The sequence below is a fragment of the Dipodomys spectabilis genome, unplaced genomic scaffold (genome assembly GCF_019054845.1).
Source record: "Dipodomys spectabilis isolate Male_0828 unplaced genomic scaffold, ASM1905484v1 ptg000136l, whole genome shotgun sequence".
In the NCBI taxonomy this organism is placed as follows: domain Eukaryota; kingdom Metazoa; phylum Chordata; class Mammalia; order Rodentia; family Heteromyidae; genus Dipodomys; species Dipodomys spectabilis.
Genome location: NW_024870813.1, coordinates 139,531 through 163,534, shown reverse-complemented (window position 1 = coordinate 163,534; position 24,004 = coordinate 139,531). Strand labels below are relative to the sequence as shown.

The 24,004-nt window shown below is 37.9% G+C and overlaps 1 protein-coding gene and 1 pseudogene across 6 annotated transcripts in view; one reads left to right on the top strand and one right to left on the bottom strand.

The window, feature by feature from the left end:
* Positions 1–24,004, top strand: part of Mapk8 (mitogen-activated protein kinase 8) — an 81,347-nt gene that overhangs the window by 26,945 nt on the left and 30,398 nt on the right. For 5 of the 6 annotated variants that reach the window (XM_042690152.1, XM_042690149.1, XM_042690150.1 and 2 more), the window contains one exon: positions 20,433–20,603. In XM_042690152.1, coding sequence (XP_042546086.1) covers positions 20,482–20,603 — 122 coding nt within the window. In that variant the 5' untranslated portion in view covers positions 20,433–20,481. Of the gene's footprint in view, positions 1–16,180; positions 16,204–20,432; positions 20,604–24,004 lie in introns of those variants that run through there. The other variant, XM_042690153.1, reaches the window with a different exon arrangement.
* LOC122116616 lies at positions 22,843–22,982 on the bottom strand (annotated as a pseudogene).

The window sequence follows — 24,004 nt, the reverse complement described above, 5'->3', positions numbered from 1 at the left end:
TCTCAAATCTTAACCTCCTGAGTAGTTAGGATTACAGGCATGAGCCACCTGTGCCCAGCAAATAGCTATCTCATCTTTCATGGTAGCAGTTAAATGTAAAATGAGAATATACTGACACAAGTATGGCTTCTGTGTGGTTTTGTGTCAACACTGCCTTTCCCTGCACACAGGAACTTCTTCCATTTTAACTTCTTGTGCATTGCTTATACATCCAGTTGGCATGTACATCCTGTGGATTCTTGCTCAAATTTTACCTTACTTCCATTGAGTTGACCAGGTTCATTTGCCTGTCTCAATTCTCATGTGGTTCTCCAGGTAAGGGGTGCCAGAATAGATTCACCTTTCCTTTCTGACCTGTTTCCAGTAACTGAAACCTGTCTAGCAGCTATCTGACAGTTGCTGATTTTGCTCTGTTCCTTCTTAACCACAACTCACTCTCCCATCTCCCCATTCTTTACCCTCCTTCACCTCCTACCTACACAGTGAATCTCAGAAAGGTACATAGGCCAAAGTTATCTGCTGTTTAGGCTAAATTCTCAGCCTGTTATTGCATTTCATCTGTCTCTTTTCTGACCTGACCAATATTTGTGCCTTGCTGTAAAATAAGCAAGTGTCTTGTTTTTCTACCTGGTTTCTCTTTTGGTTGGAGTCAGTCATCTGTTTCCTCTTCAGAACTTGTAGTACATTCTAATGTTTATGTGACTTAATGGAGAAAAAAAACCATGCATTTTCTTTTTACTAATCTCGTTTCATGCTTAAAGCCGTTCAATTTTAGAGTGAACAGCAATCTTAAATTCATTTGTTCCAAGGCTGTAGTTTTACAGATGAGAAGTGAATGACACAAGATCGTATTTCTCAAGTATTTTGTAGCTTCTGAAGTTTTTTATTTAACCTCATTTTCTCACTTTGAAAGCAAGCGTTTTAAGTTTTCTGCATTCCCGAAAGACCTCTGGTTCCTTGGTTTGCCTTCTTGCCTGCAGGGGTAGAAGGCAGACCATGGTGATCTTGAATGAGAATCTCCAAGCCGATGGGAGCCTCTGTTTCATTTTTATTTCCTTATTTAGACATGGGGCTTGAACTCTGGGCCTGGGCACTGTCCCTTAGCTCTTCAGCTCAAGGCTAGCGCTCTACCACTTGAGCCACAGCGCCTCTTCCAGTTTTCTGGTGGTTTATTGGAGATAGGAATCTAATGGACTTTCTTGCCCAGGATGGCTTTGAACCGTGATCCTCAGATCTCAGCTGCTTCATTAGCTAGGATTACAGGTGTGAGCCTCCAACACCTGGCTCATTTTATTTTTTTTAATTTTTATTTATTTTTTATTGTGAAAAAACTGTACAGAGGGGTTACAATTACATGGGCAAGATAATGAGTACATTTCTTATCAAGCATTGTAGCCTCCTCCTTTGTTTCCCCTTCCCATCCCTTCCCATCCTTCCCCCCACCCACCGCCCCCCACCTAATCCTCCCTACCCCCCCACCAAAGTTGTAAAGTTCATTTCGACATGACAACTTGTACTTGTCATTGTTATAACGAGTCCACCTGTATCTTTATTTAAACGACTTGTTTTCATTTTATTTTTTTAAACCTTTTTTTTTCATTAGCTTCTCAATCATCTGGAAATAAAACATTCTTGAGCAACATAATTAAAAATAGTTCTAATAAAGCACAGTCGCTACTATTATAAAGCCAGGTATAAGGAATTGTGTACTCACAGAAACATGACACAACACTGTCCTGCATCTATTATACTAGAGGGTACAATTTAGAAAGAATTATTTGAGTGAGACTTGATTCTTCTTTTTAACCCCATACAAACTCACAGGCCCATTTCCCTGTTCTTTCTCCAGCAGCTGCCTGCCCTCTTACTGTCCGTTGCTCTTGGCTAGTAGGAAATCTTTCTTCCTGTATGTCTTTTACACATTGAGATGGGCTCTAATGATTATATGATTTTGGAGGGAAAAAAAAGCATGTCTTTGGTTTCCATTCTTTAGTTTCCATAAACACTAAGTTCCTCTCACACAAATTTGTCATCTCTTTATTTATCCTCCTTATTTCCCCAACATTTTGATTCTCCACTATCTTTTATGGAGTGTAATTTACTGTTGTTCTTAATAACATGTTCCTTATTACTGCCTTTGCAAAACTACAGAATTCAGGTCACTTTTTCTTTTTCCCACTAGATGGCACACATGCACCACTTTGGCAGCCTGTTTTGCAAGTGACTTCTGCCCTGAGTATTGCTTGCTTTTAAACTAATTGAGCCTTATCTGGACCCATTATTCTGATGACTTTCATGGATATATGATGGCAAATTTCTTTATAGAATCTGATTGTTTAAAAACTACTGAGTATCAGCTCATGTTCAGATCAGAATTAAAGACAGCATTAAAATATTTAGATGATTCTATTTCTTGAAAGAACTGTTTTGGACTTGGATTTAATTGCCAGCCTGTACATGCATTTCCTCACATTTGACACAGAATGAATAACTCATCTTTTTCTTTTTTTATTGTGAAAATACTGTACAGAGGGGTTACAATTACATGGGCAAGATAATGAGTACTTTTCTTATCAAGCATTGTAGCCTTCTCCTTTGTTTAACTCATCTTTTTCTTGGTGCCTCCTGGCTGGTCATTTTGAGTCATTTTCTAGGATATTTTGCTGCTTTTGTTTTGAGGCACTATAAAATAGTACTAAGTGTATATGCCTGTAGTAGAATCCCACAAGGCAGTTGGGGAAATACTTGGATAAATAAAATAAGGCATGTTAAACAGCCATATGTAACAGCAAATCTCTAACATTGTTTTCCTTGAGTTTGAAACCAAGTAATGAGTAGAGTGAAATGGCTAATGGAGATTATGTTTATAACCAAGCATGAGGAGAGTTTTAGTTTTGAAATTATCTCTGTTGATAGTCTATAAATAAGAACTTTTAAACTGTGTTGTTCTTTAAGAAATATCTTATGGTAGGTTAAGTAAAAAAGAAACAGAGCCAAAATTTGTTGAATACAATCATTTCAGTTTCTTAGTCTGTATTATTTAATATAATAACCTGAGAGACAAATATAAATATTGCCATTTTACAAGTGAAATGAGAAATCAGGTTGGTTATGTAAGTTGACCAGGATCAAAAAACTTGTAAGTAGGAAGGGGAAATGTTTGGATCCTTAACAGAGCCAAAATCCTTGCTCTTTCAGGTGTCCTTGTGAGCTCCTAGGAAGATAGTGCTTGTGCCTGAAATAAGGCACTGTTCCACTCTGGGGACATAAAAGAGTTGTTTAAAAAATATTTTTTTTTTGACTAGGGTAATATTGTTTCCTGAAACATCAGGAATACTTTTAATTGTTACATCATGGCAGAAAACTCCAAACACAGGAACGTTTTCTTTTGGCAGTTGATTTTTTGAATTGTATATTTAATATTATTCAGTTGTTTATAGGGGTTACCATTCAATATGTCAGTTTATAAGTACAGTGCATCTTGATTGGTAGCATCTCTTTCAATTGATTTTTAAGAGATTATAGTAATAGAAAAAGGTCTTCTTAGCCGGGCGCTGGTGGCTCACGCCTGTAATCCTAGCTACTCAGGAGGCTGAGATCTGAGGATCGCGGTTCAAAGCCAGCCCGGGCAGGAGAGAACGTGAGACTCCTATCTCCAATAAACCACCAGAAAACCAGAAGTGGCGCTGTAGCTCAAGTGGTAGAGCGCTCTCCTTGAGCTGAAGAGCTGAGGGACAGTGCCCAGGCCCAGAGTTCAAGCCCCACGACTGACAAAAAAAAAAGAAAGAAAAAGAAAAAGGTCTTGCAAAACTGGAGCAGTCAATCATACTTTCGCTTTGACAGCTAACCTTAGAATGAGGGTAAATTCTCTAAAAATTTCTTGATCCAGAAAAATTGTACCTTGTAATCTATGTATCAGATTTATAGTGGTAACTAAGCTATTGCCATCAATTTGGAATAGTATCTGATTTAAAGGAAGTAGCAAGCTATTAATGAAAAATACACAAATTTATTAACAACATTGAAACTAGATAACTGTCTCTATAAAACTCTTTCTTCTCTTTGTGTCAAGGGTCTTTGTAGCTAAGCTATAAAATCAGGATATGTGAGGTTTGCCAGAACTCTTCATCTGCCTAGTTTTCTTAAGAAAACGAGTGAAATAAGGTGAAACAGTTTAAAGATATTATTTAGAGAGTTATCAAACTTTTTATGGCTGCAAGATCATTTGTCTAATTTTTTGTATTTGACCTTTTGCATTGTCAGAAAATGGTTGCCATGTATTTCTTCAAAGTGTTTGAAGTTGCAGGTGTACCATCATAGCTGTAGGCTAAGTGCTAGTGGTTTATGCCTATAATCCTAACTGGTGGAAAAGGAAAAATAAAGAGGATTGTAGTCCAGGGATGTGCCTGGGCAGGAAGGGAGGCAAGTTAAGTCAAGCAATGGTGACTTACATTTGTAATCCCAGTTGTGTGGGAAGCTGAGAGCTAGAGGATCATAATCTGAAGCTAGCCAGGGAAGAAAAATCTGGAGACTCCATCTCCATTTCACCAGCAAAAAAGCTGTTCTAAAGGTGTGGGATTAGTGGTGGAGTACCAGCTAAGCAAGAGAGAGACTCTTCAAACCCCAGTACCAATCAATAATGCAGCAGCACAGAAAAAGAGCTCAAGGTGTGTCTCAGTGGTAGAGTACCTGCATTGCAAGCATAAGATCCTGAATTCAACCCCAGTATATCTCCCTCTCAAAATACAGGCTGAGTGTATTGTCTCACACCTGTTGTTCTAGTTTCTTGGGAAGTGAAGACCTGGAGGGTTACAGCTTGAGGCAACTCTTGAGTAAAAAATAAGATCCCATCTCAACAAATGCACTGTGTTTGAAAGTGCATGCCTGTTAGCTCACCAACATGGGAAGTATAAATAGGAGGGTTGAGGTCCCAACTGGCCTTGGCAAATAGAAAGACCCTTTTCAATAAATAACTGAAGCAAAAAAGGCTTGCACTGTCACCCAAGTGGCAGAGCATTTACTTAGTGAGCATGAGACCCTGATTCCAAACCCCACTACTATTTGAGTAAATACACATACATGCATATACATACATACTTATGTGCATACATAAAAAAATAGAATTGGTAGGACACTATGGTGATAGAGAAGGCAATTCTAATGAAGTCAACACTATTGGACAACTGATTGAACTAATCATTCAAACATAATGAGTTTCTGCTGTACAATTTTGGGAACAGAGCTGTGAGCAAAACATATGCTCTTGTGCTCTTACAGAGGTTTTAGTCCAATGGGGAGCTTAGGCGTTTTCAATGAACAGTAATGTATACTAGGGAGAGAGGCCAAGTGCTCCTGAGAGTGAGTGCAGTGACTACTGAACTTGAAGCCTTGCATGTGAATGTGCTTGACTAGGGAAAGTGTGTGTGACTAGGGAAAGCCTGTCTGCTTGCAGGTGAGACAGAAGATTGTGCTACATTTGAACGCGTTGACTGTGGCTAGATCCTGGAATTGGAAAGGCAAGAGAATCTAGTAAGGGAAGATATTGGAGGCATACCCTCCAGACCCCTGGAATCCCTAATGAAGGTTTGGGCAGAGGAGACTGTGTTATGATGCATTGTAAGGGAGAGTTAGGACTTAGAAAGTTTACTCAAGAAACTGTTACAACACGAAACTTAACCAAAAGGCAAAGAAAAATGATTCAGAGAAGTGCAGCATATGCAAAGGTAGAAGTTCAGTGAAGCTGGACTAGTGCCAGACATATGAGGTGTTTTCCTCAACTCTCTCCTACTTCCTAGGGGGTTCATCTTTCTTTCTGTCTGTGAGTTTCTTTCCTACTTCCAGATCCCCTGGAGAGATTCTGAGCCACTTCTTAGGTCAGTTGTTTATCCTTCCTCTAATCCACTTTAGTTAAGGGGCATATAGCATAATCATAATTGCTTTCGAGCCACCTCCCCCCCTCCTCCTTAGTTAAGAGGGTGCAGGGAGTTGTGGGTTGGGAAGATTTGCCAGAAAGCGTAAACTTTAGAAGATCATTCTGGCTGCAAAATGTATTGGGAGCAGAGAGAACAGAAGTGTGAGGGAAAAGGAGGTGAATCCAGTAATTTAGACAATAGGTAATGTTAATCTGAGCAAGAATGGTGACTAGGAAGACGAATTGATGATAAAGCTTGAACCTCTTTAGTGCATAGTAGGTTGGATGGGTAAGCATGAATAATACCTTTCTGGCGTGAGTATCTGACAACAAACAGCTTTTGGGGGGGAAGAAATTTGGTGAGAACTGAGGGAAATGAAGGATTTATGATTGCATGTGCAGTTTGAGATACCTTTGAGATGTATAAGTGATGACTGATAAGACTTTACAATGTGTGTATCTTGAGTAGAGGGGAAAGCTCAGTGATAGAAAATGTTGAAAATTCTTAGGTGATAACTAAAGCTATAAGGGTGGATAAAATTACCCTGGGGAGACTGGAAATGTGTTTGCCTATCATGCAGGAAGCCCTGGGTTCAATTCCTTAGTACCACATAACAAAAAGCTAAAAGTGGTGCTGTGGCTTAAGCAAAAGAAGCTTAGGGACAGTGCTCAGGCCCTGAGTTCAAGCCCCAGGACTGGCAGAAAAAAAAAATAAAAAGAAAAAATGTTACCCTGGGAAAAAGGCCAAGACAGCCTTGAAGAGAAAACCCTTTTGAGGGTTGCTGGGGAGGAGCCTATGAGGGAAGTTGGAAAGGAACAGAAAAGGGTGATCAAAATCAGTAGCATGCAGTGGTTTTAGAAAGCCAAGGGAAAAATGTTTTTGCAGGTACTGCTGAGCAGCAAGAGAAAGGGAAGTTCTGTGAGTTTCAGAGCAAGGGGCTTGATGTGCAGTTTCAGTTTGCTGTATTGGGTGAAGAGGGAGGGATGCTGGTGTGATGTGGTATTAACTAACAGACTAACAGACCATGGAATGTAACCTGAGGAGGGGAAGCAGTGATGAAAGAAGACTAAGAGGGAAACAGCTTTAGTCATTAAAGCCCTGTGGTCTTTATGGCAAAGTGAAAATAACTCACTGTGATCCTAAAATGACAGTGATGCTAAGAACAAGCCAGCAGCTTCTTGCTGTTGAGAAGAGAAAGAGGTTTAGAAAGAAGAGCAGGTTTGTTTTAGAAGGAAGAAAAGTTGGATTTCCCCTCTTTCAAGTTTGAGTGCCTATGGTACATCCATACCGAGGTGACCAGGAGACAGGTGAAGATAAGAGAGAGGATGGAAGAGGGAACACAGTGTAGAGAACCATAATTTAAATTATGAATTTACCAGGCAATATAGAGTGCTCAGGTCTTCTGAGCCACATTTAAAGGAGTGGGAAGTAGAAATGGTCAGAGAAAAGATGTTGTCAAGATCTGAGCAGGTGTTCAGAGAGAAACTCAAGAGAGGTTTAAAAAGGTCAGTGAGCAGACCACCTGATTGGGGAGTGTGGAGTGGCTCTCCACTGGGCTCAAGAGATTGGGGAGTGTGTAGGAAGATGAAGGTTTGAAGTAACTAACCTCTTGGCGATATGTGTATATTATGATTTATACACTATTTTTATCTTCATAATACACTGTTAATAATTCTTTTGAGTTGCCTTATAAGAATTAATGACTGTGTTCTGGTTTCCTGAATTGAAATATGCTGGTTAATTTTTAATACCTTGGGAGGGTTACAGTTATATTATTCAAGACTATGCAAAACTAATGTGACCATTCTTGTGGGAGTAGTTCCATTGTGCTGTGGTTCAAGCTGCAGTCTTTCCTTCACATAATGTATTAAGCCACTTGATAATAGTTATTCAGAATGTCTATTTCCCTGAAAGCACTTAGTTGTGTTATAGTTAAAAATTCAAAGGGAACCCAGTGCTGGTAGCTCACTCCTATAATCCATTTTAGGCTCAGATCTGAGGATCATGGTTCAAACCCAGCCTGAGCAGAAAAGTCTATGAGACTGTTAATATCCAATTAAGCATGCATGCATGTGTACATGCACAAGTTCAGGGCAAAGGTTTTGCTTGCATTAATTTACCTTTTATACAAGGTTTCATGAAGAATACAGACATATCACCTTTACAATAAAATTTAAATTTTGAAAAATAAAACAGATGGAAGAATGAGGTTACCAGTGGCTGTGGGTTGATTGGGTAAATTTGGTGTGATACAGGAAGATGTTGTTGAAAAGCCACAGAGTATTAACTAAGAAAAATTTTCCTGTGTATCTACTGTGTGGCAGGTTATGTTCTTACCATAAAAGATGTGTGTGTGTGCACGCGCGTGTGGGCACACCTGTGTAATTTGATAGTTCTTTAAGCTGGATAGAATTATTCCACTATATTGTGTGTATACTATCAAAATAACACTTTTCCTTACCCTGTGGATATGACATGTAAAGACATATGTTTAAAATAGGAAACACGTTTTGAGAATGAGTACTTCATCTTTAATTCTAGCTAAACTAAGCAAATGATGAAAATAACATTTACCAAAAAAAAATACAAATGCACAATTACACGGAAGAGATGTGCAGGACAATGAACTGGGATGTAGCACTTTCCTCTAGAGCACTACTTTCTGGGTAATTTCAGCTAAACTGAAACCTCTAAAACTCAGTCCTTCTAGATTTTTATGTAAGCTTTATTAGCTAAGTATGATTGATTAAAGCCTTGTTTGTTTGTTTTTTATTAATGCAACATGAAATCCCTCTATCCTCTTTGAGGTAGAAGCAGGACTGAAAGCTCTGGCCATTGGAAAGTTTCAACCACTGGTTGGTTCCTCTGGCAAAGTCACTCAGAGGTTATCTAAGAGTCCTACTTGTGAGCCAGCTCATTAGCATACATTAACCCTCTTAGTCTTTTGGAGATTCTAATGATTTTGTAGGTTATATGCCAGAAAGAGGGGGCCAGACCCAAATGTATTTTATAAATGCACTTATGATTAACATTACTGAGATTTGTGAAAAAACAGAGCTAGAAAACCAAGCCACTTTATCACTTCTGTTGAGCACCCATACTGCGTTTAAATTGTCTTGAAATAATTTCATAAGCTTTTTTTTTTCATATGTAATACTGAATTTCAGAAAGTTTTAAATCTCTTTAGTGGGAAGAGGATAAGTGAGACATAACTTCATAGACAGATTTACATAGGAAAAAGATCGGTGATTTTAGCCTCTAGACTTCATTGGTAATGAAAAAAGATAAGGTTCAAGTCTATTCTGTAAAGGTCAACTTGAAAATGAGATAGAACATAAAATTGAAGCTATTTTTGAATTATTAGTCGTAGGTGGGTAGGTGCACGTTAAATTTTGTCCTAACCTTGCCAGTTTTCAACTTAGCTTTGTCACATCTGGTTATGGCAATCAACTGTAAATGCTGCCCCCCTCATTTTGATGAGCTGTTCTATTGGTATCATTTATCATATGGTGTCATTTGGTATCATATGGAATCCTTTACCCTAAAACAGTGATTGGGGGTGGGGTTGGCTAGGGACAGATACTTAACTACAGAAAGCTATTTGTCATGGAATCATTTTCTTGTAACACCCATGTAGCACTTATAAAAAATTATGATCATAATTACATTGCTGGCAAGATAAACTAATGGTAATTACATATGAAATTAACTGATATGAATAAAAGTCTCGAAGATGCATCTGGGGCACTTCTCATTTGCTAGTTTTAATTTGTGATTTAGATTTTAGGCAGTATCTCTCTGGTGATAGTTGAATGTATTCAACATTTTCTTATGAGCCCTGAGAATCTTAGTAATTGGCAAAAAATATTAGAAAATATCAGTATCCAGAAGTGAATTCTTTTGTGAGACTAATTTTTTGATAGGTGAAGATTTAATCCAAAAGCTAGGTGTTCTCAGAGCTGATGCCAATTTTGTCCCCATACTAGGTCTTTTCTCTCTCTAGGAATAGTGGAACCAATAACAGAAGGAGCTTGATCTAGCATCAAAGGAGACCTTCATTCTTAGCCAAGAGTAGAAGGGGGAGATAGACTCAGAAGTCATAGAATACAGGTCATAGATGGAGAATAAAGAAATGAGAGGGGAGAGGGAGGCTAAACAGGGGAGGAATAGTCATGCATCTTCTTGGGAATAGGCAGAGATTTTCCAAGAAATTGGATTTCCAAATCTTGTTACTCTTTCTTGTCATCAGTGGCAACTGTTATGGCACTTGGTAGGTGTGTCATTCAGGGTGCAGGTGGGTGACAGTGAAGTTAGAGGTTGTCTGGTGGTCACTTATATAGTCATCTTAGGCCCACCCAGTTCACTAGCCTGATGAAGAGGAACTTCTGGTCTACTAGGTCAAATAGGCAAAGTAAGATGAGCACAAGGTAACATGGGATGTAACTCAATGGTAAGGGCACTTTCCTAAATATGCATGATGCCATGGGTTTGATCCCCAGCATTTGCAAAAAGAAAATAAAAATAAAGCTGTGTCCTTTCCTGTATAAAAATAATGCATTTTATAGAAATACAAATGTTAATTGTTATTACATTTAAAATTACTTTTTGAGTACCTTGGGAGTAAGTATATTCTTGCACATTAGGTCACCTGTTTTTATTTCATTAAACATCATTTTAAAAGTTGCACTGCTTTTTTTTTAACAACTAGCATTAATAATGTAGATAAAGTTGAACAGCCTAAACAAGCTGAGATTTTTGCATTTTAAGTACAAAGTAATTTTAGACTCTGGATACCAGCTTACTTAAGTGTTAGGGTAATAGCACATCCATATTGTATTATTTAAAGTCTGTCTCTGTTTCTCTTTTAGAAGTCTTGATTCTCAATGAGAAAGAGAGATTTGGAATTAACTCTTTGAAGCCAATGTGGGCCAAAAGTTATTTCAAAAACTAAATAAACAAAAAGCCAGGTGGGGTTGGTGCCTGTCCTGGAGCTTGAATTCAGAGCTTGGGCAGTGTCCCTTAACTTTTTTGCTTAAAACTAGTCCTCTACCACTTGAGCCACAGCTCCACTTCTTGCTTTTTTATGTGGTTAATTGGATATAAAAGTCACAAGGACATTCCTGCCCAGACAATAACTTTAACTTACCTGTATTCCATGTATAATATCAATTGTGAGATAATAAAGTAAAATACTTTTCATATGCCTTGGTTGAGAGTAGAGTAAAATTCTAGTTTTCTTAGTTTGCTTTTCTAGTTTCTTAGTAAATAGGACTAAGGTTCTGCTCTCCTGGTAATCATGGTGACTGAAGCATACTGAAGGGGTCTCACTCTGCGTCTTCTAGTGTGGTGGACCAGGAGTGGCTTTGCATGGCTGTACTACTATACTATAAAGGAAGAGCCACAAAAGCCAAGGTCTAGTCAGCCATTTCTTACGTTTTTGGAAAGGAGGAAGGAGAAGCCACCCTAGAATGTACCCTGTGCAGGAAATATAATTGAAAATGCAGCTTTGAAAAATATATAGAATTGGAATGAGTACATTTATATAGTGGTGGCTGAGATCTGATCCACTGGTCAATTGAGGGCTCCTTCAGGAGTGATGTTAATGAGAAGATCACTTACAGTGAAACAGTGACTTTAGTATGAGGTGAAGAAGTTGTTTGTATGTTCAGAAAGTTGTCAGACTACATTAGTTATGCCTGACTTCATAGTGCCCACTATATGCAGAGCTGACATTTTGAAGGTTATTATCTACCTTCTGATGAAACTGTTCATTAGCTGGAATGCAGCATGTGGTTCTGCCACATTGGCCATAAGATAGTAGACAGGCAGGCCTCTAGCCACAGGGTATGGCACATGAAGTGGTCTACATAAACTAACAATGGTAATGGAGATGAAAGTAAGCCTATGCTTTCTATCCTGTGAATTACTTCTAGGCCAGAGAAGAATGACAAGAAATTCATAATTTGTTTATTTGTTACTCATACCCATTTGAAATTGCAGATAGTACTTGAGACTTTGTTAACTTATTCATGAACAGAACAGAGTGTGCTTTTATGGAACTTACCTTTGAGTGGGGCAGATAATAAGTATGTAAGTGAATGCCAGTAGTGCTAAATGTCATGAGAAACAAGCAGGTGAAAGAGAATGATGAAGTGTACATTTTAGATAGGCTCATGACCTAAGGCATCAAAAGATTTGTATTAAAGAATTGACTTACACAGTTTCAGAGGCTCAATAGTCCCCAGATAAATGTTGGTGGCAAGGAGGAAGTCAAGAGAGCTGGTAGTGAGTTCTAGCCCCCAGATCCCCAATAGGATTGAGACGCAGGAAAAGCTGAAATGTCTTTTTACATTCAAATGCTTGGTAAGACCAGTATCCAGTTTGAAAGTAGTTTGGCTGGAGGAGTTCCCTCTTATTCTCAGGAAGGCCAGCCGTTGTCCTTCTGTTCAGACTTTCCACTCTCTGGATGAGACTTACCCACATAATGGGAGACATCAGATGTATCAACTTAAATATTCTTATAGAAACACAGAATAACATTGGACCACATTTCTGGATATCTAAGGCAAGTTATTATTATATTAACTGTCACATAGAGGGTTATGTAGAAGCAACAGAAGTGGAACTAAAGAATGACAACATGCATGTCACCTCAGTGACTTAGTGGTAAAATGAGGGTTGAAAATGGTTCATGAAACTGAAATGAATCCATCTCTGCTGGGGGGGGGGGGGGACGGAATATTGATAGAAATGTAATGTTCTTCCTAGAAGGGTAGTCAGAGCTGAAGTTTGGAAAGTAGGGCTGAACCTTAATATTCTAACCCTTAGTTGCAAGTTAACCCTCTGGAGCCTTAGTTTATTCATCTATTAAGTGGGACAGTGATACCTAACTTTATTCCTTAATAAGTACAGCCAACATCTAAAACTACCTTCTTGTTTTAAGATTAGAGGCCTTCATGCATAGGGAAGTGAATCACATCCTCTTGAGAGAACACCATCCTTTCTAAATGCCTCAGTGTCCAGGGCTCTTACCTTGGAAATTGTTCCTCTATCTCAGTTTTTCAATGATACTTTTTAATGGCTATGCCATACCAGTACAGGGCTGTTCATAGCTCTGGGTCTCATTTCTTTTCAGCCTCCCAGAGATAGGCCATTTGGAATGCCTGTGTGTGTTCCTCTAGTTCCACCTTTCACCTCTTTCTTGGATCCTTTTCATTATCATGTAGATAGGTGTCAGTTGTTAAATATGTTATGCTATGTTATGTATCATGTATCATCTGCTCCATCCTCCTTTGTCTGTTTGCCTTTCTTTATCATTTTCCACTTTTATCTTCTTTGCTAGTTTACTTAAAAGCTATGCCAGCTTTCACTATTTCCAAAATTGTGTCCTCCCTATGCTTTAGCCCATTTCACTCTAGCTTCCATTGCTACCATTCATATGGCTTCACATTCAGTGCCATTGAATGATCTTAGTGATCTTTAAAACACCCTCTTTCTTTGGCTTCTCCAGTGTGTTCTTGTTTTTCTATCTCCCTCTTCCCCTTTAATAACTTTTTTTTTTTAGTGTGTTTATGTGAAAGTAGCCAGTACTGGGGTTTTAAATCAGAGCCTCACACACTTGCTTGGATTTTTCACTCATGGCTAGGCTTTGCCACTTAAAGTAATGTCTCTAGTTCTGGCTTTGTGCTCTTATCTAATAAGAGTCTTGGATCTGTCTGGTTATACTGGCTTCAAATTGCAATCCTCAGATCTCAGCCTCCTGAGTAGTAGAGATATAAGCCACTGGTGCTCCACGCTCTTTATTCTTGCTTTCAGTATAAGTCTCTGGCTATATCTTCTGTGAGTACTTCAATTAGCTTATCTTTCTCTAATTGCTCATTAAATATGGATCTTTACAAAAATGAACCTTGAGGTTTTTTTTAAAGCTCTGTCCTTTTCTTGAGTAATTTCTCAAATCACATTGCTTCAAAAACAAGGATGTCTCACATTATCTTTCTCCCATATTTTTCCTCTGAGGTCTTATTCTATGTCTAGTTGCCAACTTGACACTTCCATTTGGGTGTCTCAGAGATAATACTACTTATAACTCAATTAAGACTTACAACTTCTCTTCATCCATAGCCTCTTTACTGCCTCTTTACTATATTTTAGACTCAAAGTGAAGAATTCACTTTACTTTGGAACTGTAGACAATCTAGATTTAAATTTCATCTGTAAAATGGAAAAACTATGGTATCTATCTTCACATAAGGAAGCATCAAACAAAATTAAGATAGAGGTTGTAACTCTTCCAATTAAGATAAACTAGCAGAAGAACATCTGTAGAGCTGTTAGGAAGATTAAAGGAGTTAGTATTTATAAAGCACTTAAAACAGGTTCCTACATACATGAAGCTCTTTATTAAATATGATTATTCTATTTTTTAGAGGCTGGTCATTTTTCTTTTCATTTTTGGCTGAGACTGGGGCTCAGACTTTGTACCTACACTTTCGCTCATTTGCTAGCACTCTACCAACTGAGCCACACCTCCAACCCTTGTTTATGCTAACATTGTAGTATGAAGCTAAAGTAGTACTACTAGGGTAAATTATAGTAGTAACTGCTTCTGTTATTAAAAACAGCTCTCAAGTCAGTTTTCTTAAGCTTCTGTTTTAAGAAATAGCAATCCCAAAAAGCCAAAAGAAGGATATAGAACAATAGAAATCTTTGAAATTGTAAAAGTGCAAAACCATGAAGAAAAATAAACAATCTAGTTTTTTGTCATTTAAAAATTTGACGTTGTTAAAAACTCTCATTAAACTAGAACTTGAATGGATCTTTGCCATACTGTTAAAAGTACAATTAGTAAAATCTTAAAATTATAATCGTAAATTGCTTAGCAGTTCAAGACTGAATGACTTTTCCCTTATGCTACCAATCAGCTGGCTGAGTTGTGCTCTACCTGGATAGGTAGCCATGGATATGGCAAGGAGAAGCTCTTCCATTTTACTCTGGGACCTTAGCAGGCTTTTGTAATCCTTAGCAGTTATGGTGGGTAACAGCAGACAATAAAAGGTAGCACCCTCTAGTGTCACAGCTCGTTTAGAGCCCTGAATAGTGAGGCCCTTAGACCTACTATAATTCATGTTAGGTACATCTCCTATGCCCAGGAAGTTGGCACCCAAGGTGTCAAGTGATTGGCAGTGGAAAGGGCTTCTGCACCTCAAGGGTTAGATCCTGGGTGCTTTGTTAAAGTAAAAATGCATGTAAAATGAAAGTACGTATAGAAAAGTTGAACAGAATTTCACAAGGCCTTTATGTTGGATGTTAAAAGAACACTGCTGAGAAAGCATAAAAGAAAACCAAATACGTAGAAACAAGTATCACATCATGAATCAGAAATTCAAATTTGTTGCATACATTCAGCATCCCAATCCAGACATCATCATCATCATCATCACCACCATCACCATCATCATTATTTCTTCTCCTCCTCCCCCTTTCCCTCCTCCCCTTCTTCCCCCTTCCTCTCCCTCCCTTTCCTTCTTCTCCTCCCCCCACCTTTCCTCCTCTCCTTGGGCCGGGGCTTGAACTCAGGGCTTGAGCACTGTCCCTGATCTTCTTTTGCTCAAAGCTAGCATTCTACCACTTGAACCACAATGCCACTTCTGGCTTTTTCTGTTTATGTGGTACTGAGGAATTGACCCCAGGGCTTACTGTGTACTAGGCAAGCACTCTACCACTAAGCCATACACCCAGCCCTACATTCTTCTTGATGCCAGTACTGTGGTTTGAACTTGGGGCCTAAGTACTGTCCCTTAGTTTTTTGCTCAAGGCTGGTATTCTACCACTTTAGCTACAGCTCCATTTCTGTTTTTTTTTTTTTTTGTGGTTAATTGGTGATAAGAGTCTTACATACTATCTTGCCCAGGACAGTCTAAGAAATTAAAGCCTAAGAAATTAAATTTTAAGAAATTAAAACATGTGAATCTACTAACATAATTGTAAACTGGAAACCATGTAAACTTTCAAGTGGTACATCACACAGTAGAATATTACCTAGTAATAAAAAGGAATGCAGCAAAGGTGACTCAGAAAAACATTAGGACTGGATGTGGTGGGACATGCTTGTAATTTCAACACATAGTAAGCTGAGGCTGAAGGCTAAAGTCAAAGCCAGCCCTGGTTATAGTGAGTTAAAGGACAGTCTGAGGTTCGAAGCAGAAAGAGGAAGAAGAAACATTCTAAGCAGTTCTGTGGTGGCAAGAGCAAAGGAATCAGGCAGAGATGGACAACAGAACAACATTTTGAGGTAATAGAAAATACCCTATCATGATTTTGATGGTGGCTGAATATAGAGAATAGTTTAAAGTGATAGAAAATATTCTCTGTCATGATTTTGATGGTGGTTGATTACATACTTACATGCATTTATCACAACTCAATAAGCTGTTTGGTTAAAATGGTGGGTTGTTTTTTTCCTGGTACTGGGGATTGAATTTGGGCCCTCGCATCTCTGGGCAAGTGTTCTTTCTACCACTTGAATCACACTCACAGTCCAGTTTATGGTTATTTTTTCAGGTAGGATCTTGAGTTTTTTTTTTTACCCAGGTGGCTTCAGGCTGCAATCCTTCTATCTCCACCTCTTGAAGAGTTAAAATAATAGGCATGAGCCACATTTCTGGTTTGGTGAATTTTTTAGAGCCTTTTCTTGTGCTGGTTCTTCTACCTATAAAGCTCCCTTCTCTTCACATCTAATTAGCTCATTCAGTATTTAGATCTTGCTTACATATTGTGTTGTAAGGGAAGTCTGTATCAGTCTAGAACATCAGGATTCTCCTTAATCAGTTTTGGTTACCATCAGTCACATAATACTCAGCTTTATGGTCTTTACGTAAATGCTGGTTCCTGATGTGTCCATGGTGCTTGAGTCTAAGTGAGTAGACAATTCTATCTCCTGTTGTTAGACATGGAAGCTGGGGTTTCTGCGAAGGGAGATCACCACTGGCTGAAGTGTCCTACTTGATTTTGGCAGCTGTCTCCTACTCCTCTCGGGAGTCATGATGACTATGGATGTTTAGTTGTCTCTGTGGCTTTATTCAGACTTCCTGTGTACTCTTTGAATCCTCTTCCTGTTTCTGGGCCATTCTGTTCTGAGAATAAAAAGAAGCATTTCTTCGCTATTAATTCGTTTAACAGAAAGGGAACCTGCCCTACGAGTATGTTCCTAGATTTACTCAACTTTTTCTTAGATATCCAGCAAATTGGGAAATTGAAGCAAAGCGTTTTGTTACCTACTTTGGTAATAGTTATAAACTCCTGTGAAGCACCCAGAGTCATTCTCTCTCTGGATCCTAATCTTCAGGAGAGGACTACTACTCCTGGGTACTTTACTGCTTTAGAATGAAGCTTGTGTAACTTTCCAGAAGGAGAAAACAGCATCAGCTCAGTGTTCAGCCTCTGATCATATTTGACCATTTGACCATTATTATTGCAAATCTCTATTCCGTTGGTGAATCCAGTTTCCAGAATAAACTTATTGAAGGGCCTGACACCCAACATTTGCTTTTCCTTTTATCACTTCTCTTCTTGATTTGGTACTATAGTCAAAAAAATGTAATTCATTGAAGGTAGGAAGTTGATTAATCATTCTGTGAGCATAGCTGAGCATTCCATGGTTGCTCCTATGGCTTGTCTACTTAGGCAGTTTGAGATGTCAAGTTAGACAGTCCTCACCTGGAGCATTTCCTCACTAGTCCAGTTACTGACTTTGGAATTTTCTTTGAAAGTTTGTGTAATTTATCAAAGCTGATTATTTAATGGCTTCCCATTTATGTAGTTTATACTGTTTGGACTCCTTTAATTTTGATTTTACTACATTAGAGTTTATGAAGACTACTATGTACTGTTAAATGCTGTTAGAATTTTTGGTTCTGTGCTGAGTTTTTGTTAAGTCTTTATTGTAAATACCTTTTATATGTTCTCTGTGAATGATTAAACCTGCCAAGAAAAAAGTGGTTTAACAGACTCTTCCCTTACGCCTGGCAGGGAACTATCTGCTAAGCAGCCTCTTTACTGGTACTTACCCAGTTCTCTCTCATGGTAGCCTGTTTTGGATTTCACAGTCACTTTGAGGACACTAAGCAGCTGTAGAAGACCATTATAACATACATGGTTGAAGACATGCTTCAGTTATGACCACTCTAGATACCATTTGTTAGCCTTAGAAAGCTATGCTTGAAGCAGGCCTCTCATTGGTGAAGACATCCTTGCAGTACTGTCCTTCTAGTTGCATAACTAGGCTTACTTTAGGCACTTTTCTAGATACCATCGTAGGCTATTCACCTGGTATTCTAAGAGGCTCAGTATAAATCTTTATGCCTGCTTTTGATTTTTTATTGCAAGCAGCGAGGCTGAATTGATATCAAAGAGGAATAACAGAACAGCAGCAGTGGCAGTAGTGGCAGTGGCAGGAGGGAGGCTGAAGTGATTCAAAGTGCTGTGGGAGCAGTGACAGCAGGAGTTAGAGATGGCAAAGATGACAAAAAAAAGTTATAGAAAGCCAAGACAAGCTGAAAACAATGGGCTGTAGGCCTCGGTACAGAAATAGCTCCAGGCAACTGTAAGCCTTAAAGAGCTAAGGGTCCTGATACCTCGGCCTAAGAGCTGCAGCACTCAATCTGAGTCTTTATACCCAAGGCTCAAGAGCTGGGACACTAGCTAGCATTGACTGCTACTAGCTGCTGCTAAGAGCTGAAGATTACACTAAGTGCTGAGTGCTGGGACACTGGCAAAGCCCAGGCAGTAAGCTTCCAACCTGAACACCTGGTGCTGTAGTCTCTAGCATCTAAAGCCTGGAACCACTTCTCAGGACTCACTTCAAAGCTATAAGCCTCTGAATCTAACAACCCAGCCCAATAAGCCTTTGGCATTTAAGGACCCAGGTCTGTGGACACTAGAAGAGCTACTGCTACTTGTCTATTTAGGATTTCTGAGTAGAGCAAAAAGACTCTGAGTAAAGCTTCTTTTCTGTCAATCTTGTGAGAATTGTTTTTCTGAAAAATTCCTGCTTTGGCCAGGTGGCTTGGCTCTAGTTGATTGTATCTATTCCTGCTACACTTTAAGAACTCCTGTTAAAAGCTCTTTGAATTTTAGTTACATCTCATTTCTGTTAATTAAGACTTCCGGTTCCTGTTAATTAAAGACACATCCTATTGCAGATTGTGAACCTGAGTTCAGCCAATTCAGTTATTGGGGCAGGGTCTGCTTTCTTAGGGATAACAAAGGAAGCAGCCTGCCCCCTCTATGTGCTTATTTGCCAGATTTTGGGCGATGGCAAACAGTTCTGCAGAAGTAAACTTTGCCTTATTGAATTCCTTTTGAGTTAGTCTACTTAATCCTATATGACACTCCCAACAGTCCCAAAACATATATAACAGTACCCCAGCCAACTAACTGGTTAGGCTTTCATCTAGATTATTATAGTAGCTTCTCTAGTTTTCGTGTCTCATTTCTTGTTCCTCCTTCCTTCTGGTAGATAATCACCGCATACCAAAGATCTCTTGCTCTTCACCATCCATCTCACTATGGAATTCCCCTTCTTACCATACTTTCTGACCTGCCCTGCATATGTGTACAACACACAGCAGTTCTTTAGACCGATCAGGATTTATGATTTATTGGATTGGTGGATGTTCAGTTAGATCAGTCTTGCATGTATTTTGTTTGCTTCATTGAACTCTTGGGTGGAGTACCAGAACTCTAGATGTACACCACCATGCCCTGCTACCTGTATTTTAGAATAGACTACTTTCATCTAGTAAGGATGGAAGGAAAATAGGTTTGTCAGTGTCCATCACTCAGATAAGCAAAAGAACCACTGCCTTGATTCTTGACAGGTAGAACTGTGGTCAGAAATTAGAGACTGCCTTTGATATTCCAAACTTGTTAGAAGAACATTGTTTGTATACTACTATACTAAATGCATCTCTCTCTTCCTGTTTTTGATTTTGTGCCTTCTACCTTGTTTCTCTCAGCCATTATGACCTCAGCATAAGCATTACACTAAGAAGTCACTGTAGGAATCAATGGATCCTTCACAATGTGGGAACTTACTTATTAGGCAGCTACAATATGACTTCATTATTTTGTAATAAAAGTTTATCAGTTTCTCACAAAAACAGTTTTCAGTACTCTTTAATAAAAAACATAAAAGGACTGGTTTGCATTTTAAACTGAAGATGACTTTTAGAGCATGTTTAATTATAATTACTTGCTTTTTCTGGTTACTCTTTCAATTAGATTTCCAGACTGGAGAAACTGTTTATTCTATTAAAAAATGTTTCAAAAGGGAATTGCCAGTCATTTACTTAAGAGTGGCATATACTAATAACCCAGGGCTCTGTGGTGTTTATTCTTAATATGCTTAGTAATGAAGGACCGCTTTGAACATAACCTAGCAGTCTTTATTAATATCAATGAGCAGTGAGTAAGGACTTGAATTTTTAAAAAGGTTAAGTTTACATTTTGCTCATTTTGCAGCCTCTTGGTGAACTTTTGGATGAAGCCATTAAATTAATTGCTTGCCATCATGAGTAGAAGCAAACGTGACAACAATTTTTATAGTGTAGAGATCGGAGATTCTACATTCACAGTACTAAAACGATACCAGAATTTGAAACCTATAGGCTCTGGAGCTCAAGGAATAGTATGGTAAGTTTTTAAACTATAATTAACTTCTTGGTCATAAGCCATCTAGAGACAGATGTCTATATTAGTAAGTAGTCAATGGGGTTTTGTTAATTTCCATGTACACATGTCTTCACATAGCTAATTAGTAAGAACATTACTAAATCATCACTTTGATACTTTAATAAAACTAGGACTTCAGAAATCTTATTTCACACTAGGGAATGAAGTCAGCTAATATCATTTCACTGTAAAAATCATATATATCTTTAAAATTGATTTACAAACTAATTTCTATAAGAGGCTTAGTCTTCATAGATCAGCATAATTCCTCATAAAGTAAAATGTAAAACATTCTCCTTGGGATAGTTCTGTTAATGGTTCAAAATCACTAAGTTAGCATAATAAGCTAGTGTTTGGGGGAATTCTAAGCTGCACTCTAGCATAATTATATCTTTATTATGTCTTCTTGAACCAAATTTGTTTGAAAATCCATTTAAAAATCTGAAGTGTTTATGATCCAGCATTTCTGCTAGGTTCAAGAAAAACTTGCACATGTGAAGCATCTATTACAATAGCAAAAATTAGAAAGAGCATTATCTAACAACAGGAGAATAAGATAGTCTTGACATACTGTACAACATTTTGTATCAACAAGGATAGTATCAGAAATGTAGAATTTAATGTAAAAGCAAAATGGACATTATTGTACCATTTGTAGTTTAAAATGTACAAAACAATACCATATGTTTATGGATGTGGACATATGTTGAAAAAATGAAAATGCTTACCAAACTAAGGGTTTTTCTTACCTCTGAGAACAAAAGGGGGCTTTACCTATAATATATTTATTAAAACAAATCAGAGCAAATGTGGTGAAACATTAAGGTAAAGCAGACTTGTATATGGAAACGTACTCATTTTCTTTTCTATATTCTTGAAGCAGTTATAATTCCAAAAGTTGTAGAAATTTGAATCATTTTATAAACTAGTCAACTGTATTTTATTTATGTGTTCATTTATTTATTGTCAGTCTTAGGACTTGAACTTAGGACCTGAATGCTGTCCTTGAGCTTTTTCAAAAACACTTAAGGCTAGCACTCTACCCTTTTGAGCCACAGTACCATTTCTGGTTTCCTGGTGGTTACTTGGAGAAAAGAGTCTCACTTCTTTTCCTGCCTGGTCTGGCTTCAAACCACCATTCTTATATCTCAGCCTCCTGAGTAGCTAGGCATGAGCCATTGGCAGCCAACTTCAACCATAATTTTAATCAACTACATTTAACCAACCATAAATTAGAGAAATGTTATTAAATGCTACGTAGTCAATACTAGGGTTCTGAACACTAGCCGTTTGGTTAGACTCTAGGTCTGTAACTAGATTGGTGACTTAGCAGATTAACAGTTCAAAGCCTGCTTTTCACCTAGAGTTGGAAGGAACATGTTATTTATGAAGTATTAAATGATATTTTAAAGTATATTAATGCTTCTGTTCCTTCACTTATTCTCTGGTAAGTACAATTTGAAATCTTCATACCAGAATTAAAAAGCAAAACTTTGCTTTAGAAGGGAGCTTAAGTCCTGTTGACCAGCTGCTAATAACTGCCTAAAGAATATCTGTCTTCCAATTTTCACTTTATTATTTAATTTCCTCAAATGATTTTTTATGAAACAGACAAATATTAAATGTGAAAATGTCAAAACTCATTGTCAACACAAACAGAAGCAACAGAAGAACTTAATTTATGAATAAATGTACTGTTATATATTACAGACTGTGGTAGACAATTTGCTCCAGGGAAGTTAGAATGAACTTGTGACTTTGAAATTATGTAATCATTTAATCACAATCAAAAAAAAAAAAAAAAAAAAAGAACCTCGGGGAAGGAGGGGATGGTAGGGGGAAAACAATGGAGGGGGTAACAATGTTCAAGAGGAAGTGTACTCATAACCTCACTCATGTAACTGTAACCCTCTGTATAGTAGCTTTACAATAAAAAAAAAAAAAAAAAAGAACAAAAAAAAAAAAAAAAGGCTCATTGTGGAACCCAGCTTACATATAATAAGGTGGACTGGATCTGGATTGGGTCTGCAGAAGCTTCGTGTATTTTTCATATCTTCACACTAATAATAAATAGTACTCACTTCCGCAGCATATATGCTAAAATCAGTGATTTGAGAAGGCTAGCATAATCCTTGAAAAGGATAGCATGCAAATTCATGAAACATTTCCTTATTTTTTTTAAAAATGAATAAAGAATTTAAAATATTTCCTTGGATATGAAATGGTAGAATCTGCACAGGGCCTGGGCTGTAGTGTAGGTACACTCTGTGGGGTAAGTTTACTCTGCCTCCTCTTTCCGTTCAGTGTAAGAACATAGCCTGTGGCAGGCACCAGGAAGCCTACTTAGATACTTGTAAACCTTCATAATTTGAGATATTCCTTTGATTTAAGAGGTAAATATTAATAATGAATTTAATGACTACAAATAAAACCTCGCTTACATGAACAGCCAAAATTTCTAATAATTTGCATGTGGTTTTATTTTTTAAATAGGACATTTTTAAAGTAAAAACTGTATGCACATACATTTATATGCAGTAGTTATGGTACACATAGAATGTGTACAAATACCTATTGTAAGCAAGGCACGAGTGGCTCACACCTGTAATCCTAGCTACTCAGGAGACTGAGTATCTCGGTTCAAAGCCAGACCTGGCAGAAAAGTACCCCTGAGACTCTTTTCTCCAACTAACCACTGAAAAACTCTTAAGTGGTGCTGTGGCTCAAAGAGGTAGAACACTAGCCTTGAGCAAAAAGAGCTCAGGGGCAGCACCCCAAGCCCTGAGTTCAAGCCACTTGACTGACAAAAAACCAACAAATATCCATTATATTGTACCAGTACCTTTATCCATATCATTCTGTACTGTATTTCATATGATGAGATAGCTACAATGCAGATCCAAATTTTCAGTCAGTCAAGGAACTAAATCAATGTAGGGCTGGCCTTCAAGTATTGCATAAGCAGGAATAGTCTTTCATAAAGATTCTAATGTTAGATAGCCCAGTATGTCTCCTACTCTCAGTGTTAGTTTCAGCTAACTTTGGGCAAGTTGCTTAATTGTTGACTCTATATTAAGCAGTAATAAGTCTTTCAAGCATAAAATTAATTACTTGAAAAAGTTACTTTATCTTGACTTTACTTTCTCTGGTCTGTCATATCCCAGAGGTGACATGTAGTCACTGCCATGGGGTACAAAGAAAGACTTGAAGGGTAATGAATATATTGTTTATGTACATCCATGTTATGAAGCATCCTCTGCTATCCTGGTCAGGTTTAAGTTTAAAACTCACCAATTTTATTTCCTCCTTCAAAAAAGTTACATTTTTAATTACAAAATAAATATTGGGGTACATACTTCTGT